We start from the raw sequence: 6,232 nt of genomic DNA, 5'->3' as shown, positions 1-6,232 counted from the left end.
AATGGGTTTTTGGCGTGCGTGGAAAAATATGGTTTTACGGGACATGTGCATTGGCTTTTCTTTCATGCATGTTGTTTGAGTTTTATATGTTTTTATCTAGTAGTGTTTGATTTTACTTACCTGCGGCACTATTTTTGGTTCCGTAGATTTTGGTGCAGAGTTCGAGGAGGAGGAGGACGCTGAGCCCAAGGATGCGGCTCCGCCGGAGTTCTGAGTTGGGTTATGCTTTGTATTCGGCTTTGAAACTATATTTGTGTTTTGTAATATTTTATTATGTATATTTTGAACAGCTTTGTATTAAATTAAGAAAAATTCTAGTACTTAGTTATATGACTTTGCTATCCGCTGTGTATTTCTCGTGCACATTTGTTGCTTATATATACACACACTTGGCACTCATCGATAGGGTGGTGACCCGCGATGTCACCATCCGGATGTCTCAATTTCCCAGTGTCCGTGTGTGGGGATTTGGGGGCGTCACATATGATATGATCAAAGGAAGCAAACCTCTTGCTGTTATTAATCGTATTTATTACAGGGTTTTAAAATCAACCTTAAATCCCAAAACTATTTCAAAATCCACAAGAAATAAAACTTTGCTAGTTCAAAGTTCAACTCCTGATGCGAACATTCAAGTTCCAAGAATGATTTATTGGAAAGATATTACTCTTCCCAAAGAATGGATCTTAGAACGTGAAGTTCCTCCTGCTCCTATTTTAACTGATGAACTTGAACTTGATATCATTCAACAATATTTTGATAGTACAGTTGAAATTAGTTTTGATCAAACTCCGGCACCAAGTTTCAGAAGAAACTCCTTCGTTTGATCTAGATCTTCTTTCATTCCTGTTCTAGAGAATCAAGAAAGAAGAGACCAAAATCTCAATATCTTTCTCAAAGATTCTACAAAAGCAGCTCAACCTGTTTTAAATAATTTTGATTTAAAAATGAAAGGGCTTTCTACGTCCTCTCAAATTACCTCTGCTTTTTATTCAACCAAAGATGCCGAAACATCTAAAGGCAAATCCATAAAGGATGAAGCCAATAAGGATGACGAAGATACTTCAACTTTGTCTCCTACAACTTCATATATGGTTGCTTCCATTGCTCCTCTACCAAGTCAGCTTTGTGTTATTAACAAAAATTGTTTTGAATTAGATTTAATTTCTTTATTTAAAGATTATAATTCAAAAGAAAACCGTGATAAGAGAAAAACTTATCATGCGACTTTTTCTGATTCTGAAAAATCACGTGTTAAACGCAAATGGAAAGAAAAGATGTATGCCGATCAAAAGCATATTCTTTTCTTTGATTTCCTCGAAAATCACTATGTTCCAAAAAATAGTTTAAATGTTTTAAAAACAGATTTTGTCAAGGAAGAAGGAAGGACTACAGTTAAGTCTAGCCATCCTCCTTCAGAGGCTATTGTTATTTCTCATTTAGGTGTTGATTTAACTGCTTCACCTTTTAAAACATCCAATGCAGAGTCGAATGATCGGGAGATTAATACAATTTTCTCTGAGACAAAAAAGATTATTCAATAGAATAATTTTTCAAATATTTATCTCCAGACCATCGGATATTGATAACACCATCACCGCCACCAAATCCTCACCATATTTTCAGCAAGTTTTCCTTATTTGTACATATCAATTATTTCCATACTTAGTCTAATTCCCTTACATTTGGTTATTTCCATACTTAGCTACACTCCTTGTAATTATTTAACCATCCGTGCATCATTGTAATTTGTAAGCAATTGAATAAAAGTGATTCAACTTTTCTATTCTTGACATGGTATCAACCTAACCACGATCCCTCCCTCCCCGAGTCCTACATGGCCTCTTCTTCCTCTTCCCCCTACCTCCTTCATCCTTCTGATTCACCTAGTCTAATTCTTGTTTCTGGCCTTCTTACAGGCGACAACTTCCCAAAATGGCAAAAAGCCATGACCCGTGCACTCAATGCCAAAAACAAACTTAGTTTTGTTGATGGCTCTCTCCCCACCCCTGATCCTAGTTCTCCCGAATACAACCAATGGAATCAAACCAAAGACATGGTTCTTAACTGGCTTTTGAACTCCATCAGCCCATCTCTAGCCAACTCACTCGAATTTCACACAAACCCACGTGATGTTTGGGTTGACCTTCAATCTCGTTTCAACCACGGCAATAACGCACGCCTCTATCATCTCAAGCGAGCCCTTTCCTCCCTGCATCAGAATACCAACTCCATTCATGAATACTACAACAATATCAAACAGCTATGGGATGAATTAAGCCATCTTCAAAACACCACTGACCTCAAAGATATGCAAAAACAAGTTGATGATGAGCGTGTCTTTCAATTCCTCCTTGGCCTAAACGACTCCTTTGCCCAACTCAGAACCCAAATCCTTGCTATGGACCCCCTTCCTTCAATCACCAAAGTTTTTTCTATTTTATTTCAGGAAGAGCAGCAGCGTCTCCTTCAACTTCAACCACCACCGGCGGATTCCATGGCCTTCGCTGTCAACTCCAACCACTCACTGAGCCACCTCCGTTGCACCGAATGTGGAAAACAGGGCCACACCCGTGACCGCTGCTGGAGGGTCATCGGCTACCCATCAGGCCGAGACCCACGTACCAAGCCACGCCCCTCCATCCTCGGCAAACCCCCCTCTGGTTTCACTCCGGCTGCCAATCAAGCCTCCTGCTCCACCGATTCTCCTCCCCTCCTCGGATTGACGCCGGATCTCTACCAGCAACTTCTGGACCTGCTCAAACCGAAACCTACTCCTTCAAACTTTGTTGGTAATGTTCTTTCTTCCCCCTCTTCCTTCGATCGACGCCGGGACTGGGTTGTGGACAGCGGGGCCAGCGCCCACATGTGCCACGACCGGCACCTATTTTCCATTTTGGAAACGCCCCCCCCCCCCTTCCCTTTCGGTGCAGCTGCCGAATGGCCAAACCCTTCCCATTAAGGGTATCGGCACTTGCCAATTATCTCCCTCCCTTACACTTTTAAATGTCTATTTTATCCCTGATTTTCATTTTAATCTCTTATCTATCCCTCAACTCACCACTCACACAAATTGTATTGTTTCCTTCTCCTCTAAAGATTTTTTCTTTCAGGACCCACAGTCGACGAGGCTGATTGGAGCGGGTGATTTTTGCAATGGGCTTTATGTGTATCGGCCCAACAATATTCTGGCTTCCTCCGTGCAACCCACTATGAATAAAGACTTATGGCACCGACGCCTAGGTTATCCTTCTCGCCTTATTATTCCCCAATTATTTAATCATTTTCATGTTGTTTCGAATTGTGATGTTTGCGCACGTTCCAAGCACACTCGTTTGCCTTTTTCTTCTACTGATAATAAAAGTACTTTTGCTTTTAATAGAATATTTTGTGATATTTGGGGTGGCTACCACACTTCTTCTATTTGTGGCTCTCATTATTTTCTCACCATTGTCGATGATTTTTCACGCACTACTTGGCTCTATCTTATGCGTTTTAAATCTGAGACATATGCCAATCTCATGCATTTCTTTGCTCTTGTCCAAAATCAATTTAATACCACGGTTAAAAAAATTTGCACCGATAATGGACAAGAATTTCTTTCGCACAAATTTCAAACGTACCTTCATACTCACGGCATTATTCATGAGCGTACATGTGTTGAAACCCCTCAACAAAATGGTGTTGTGGAGCGAAAACACAGGCACCTCTTGAATATTGCTCGTAGCCTTCGCTTCCAAGCACACTTACCCTTAAAATTTTGGGGCGAGTGCGTGCTCACTGCAGCATATCTCATTAATCGTACACCCAGTCGCATTCTTCAAAATAAATCTCCTTTTGAACTTCTCCTCCACACCATTCCCAATTATAATCACCTTCGTGTGTTCGGTTGTCTATGTTATGCCCAAACCCTTCGTGCTCATCGAGATAAATTCTCTCCCCGTGCCTCCAAATGCATTTTTCTTGGCTACCCTAGTAACCACAAAGCTTACAAACTCTACAATCTCGACACACATACCATTTTTTATTCCCGCGATGTCACTTTCCATGAAGACATCTTTCCCTTCCAAGATCTCTCTGATCTTTCTCTCTCACCTTCTCCCATTCTTCCCTTACCTGTTCCCGAACCTCCCTCATTGGCCCCATCTCTTCCCCTTCCCACCGATCTCACCTCCCCTTCCCCCCTTCCTACCATCATCATGGACTCTTCTTCTCTTCCTCCTCCTTCTCGTCCTCGTCGCACTACCACTCGACCTGCTTACCTCCAGGATTATGTTTGTCCGACTCTACATACAGAGCCCACGGCATCATCACTCGCTGCGTCAACCTCAGGTACTGCTCACCCTTTATCTGCTTTTCTTTCTTATTCTCGTTTTTCACCCTCTCATCTTACATATTTACATGCTCTCACCACTTCTATTGAACCTTCTTGTTATTCTACTGCCCTTCGTCATTCCCATTGGCGCAACGCCATGACTAATGAGCTACGTGCCCTTGAAGCAAATTCTACCTGGACCCTTGAACCTCTTCCTCCTGGTAAAAAACCCATCGGTTGCAAATGGGTCTTTAAAACCAAGCTCAAAGCCGATGGCTCTATTGAAAGATATAAAGCTCGCCTAGTTGCCAAAGGCTACACTCAAGTTGAAGGGCTCGATTATCATGAGACTTTTGCCCCTGTTGCAAAAAATGACTACTGTCCGGTGCTTGTTAGCTGTTGCTGCCACTCAGCACTGGCTCATTCATCAACTTGATGTCAACAATGCCTTCCTCCATGGTGATATTGATGAAGAAGTGTACATGACACCACCTCCCGGATATTGCCCTAAGGGGGAGACCCGTGTTTGCCGTCTACGCAAATCCCTCTACGGTCTCAAACAGGCATCCCGCAACTGGTTTTTTTAACTAACCACTGTGCTTCTTGATGCAGGTTTTATTCAATCTCAAGTCGATCACTCTTTATTCACCTTGGTCACAACCACGAGTATCACCATTGTGCTTGTCTATGTTGATGATATTCTGGTTGCTGGCAATGATCTCTCCAAAATAGAAGACTTCAAACGTGCCCTCTCCACCAATTTCAAAACCAAGGATCTCGGCCCACTCAAATATTTTCTTAGTCTCGAAGTTGCTCGTTCATCAAAAGGCATCTTCCTTAATCAACGCAAATATGCTCTTGATATTCTGAAAGACAGTGGCCAACTCGGTGCCCGGAACGCTCCCTTTCCCATGGAACAAAACTTGAAACTCAACAATCAAGATGGCACCCTTCTTCCTGATCCAAGCTCTTATCAACGACTTGTAGGCCGCCTCATCTATCTCACTATCACTCATCCTGATATTGTCTTCGCCGTAAACATCCTCAGTCAGTTTATGCATGCTCCCCACCTTCCTCACATGCAGGCCGCCACCCGTGTTCTCCGTTACATCAAAGGCAGTCTTGGTCAAGGCATTTTCTTTCCATCCTCCAATACCTTACATGTTACTGCCTACACTGATTCTGATTGGGCCAGCTGCCCCACTACCTGCCGCTCTACCACCGGTTTTTTCATGCAACTCGGCACGAGTCCTATTTCCTGGCATACCAAAAAACAAACGACTGTCGCCCGCTCTTCCACTGAAGCTGAATATCGAGCTATGGCTGTCACCACATGCGAGCTGACCTGGTTGAAACAACTCCTCACTGACCTTGGTATCTCTCATCCTGAACCTTTCAGCTTGCATTGTGATAATCAATCTGCTCTGCATCTTGCCCATAATCCTGTGTTTCATGAACGCACCAAACATATTGAGATTGATTGCCACATTATTCGAGATAAGATCTGGTCTGGTCTATTCACTGCAGTCCATACGTCATCACATGAGCAAATTGCAGACATCTTCACCAAAGCTTTAGGCCGCGAACTCTTCCATCATTTTCTATGCAAGTTGGGCATTACGGACCTTCATGCGCCAACTTGAGGGGGAGTATTGACAACACCATCACCGGCACCAAATCCTCACCATATTTTCAGCAAGTGTTCCTTATTTGTACATATCAATTATTTCCATACTTAGTCTAATTCCCTTACATTTGGTTATTTCCATACTTAGCTACACTCCTTGTAATTATTTAACCATCCGTGCATCATTGTAATTTGTAAGCAATTGAATAAAAGTGATTCAACTTTTCTATTCTTGACATCGGACAACAATTGGATAGAATTGAAGAAAAAATAGAAAATCCAATTTCTAT

The 6,232-nt window shown here is 42.3% G+C and overlaps 1 protein-coding gene across 1 annotated transcript; it reads left to right on the top strand.

Annotated features, from left to right (window-relative positions):
* The first annotated feature begins 1,837 nt into the window (after positions 1 to 1,837).
* Positions 1,838 to 3,148, top strand: LOC122304817. Its single transcript, XM_043117080.1, has 2 exons — positions 1,838 to 2,792; positions 3,114 to 3,148. Exons 1-2 carry the CDS (start codon positions 1,838 to 1,840, stop codon positions 3,146 to 3,148), a joined length of 990 nt encoding a protein of 329 aa, XP_042973014.1.
* The last annotated feature ends 3,084 nt before the right edge of the window (positions 3,149 to 6,232 follow it).

This window comes from Carya illinoinensis, chromosome 3, assembly GCF_018687715.1.
Source record: "Carya illinoinensis cultivar Pawnee chromosome 3, C.illinoinensisPawnee_v1, whole genome shotgun sequence".
In the NCBI taxonomy this organism is placed as follows: Eukaryota; Viridiplantae; Streptophyta; class Magnoliopsida; order Fagales; family Juglandaceae; genus Carya; species Carya illinoinensis.
This window is presented reverse-complemented; position numbering and strand designations above follow the sequence as displayed.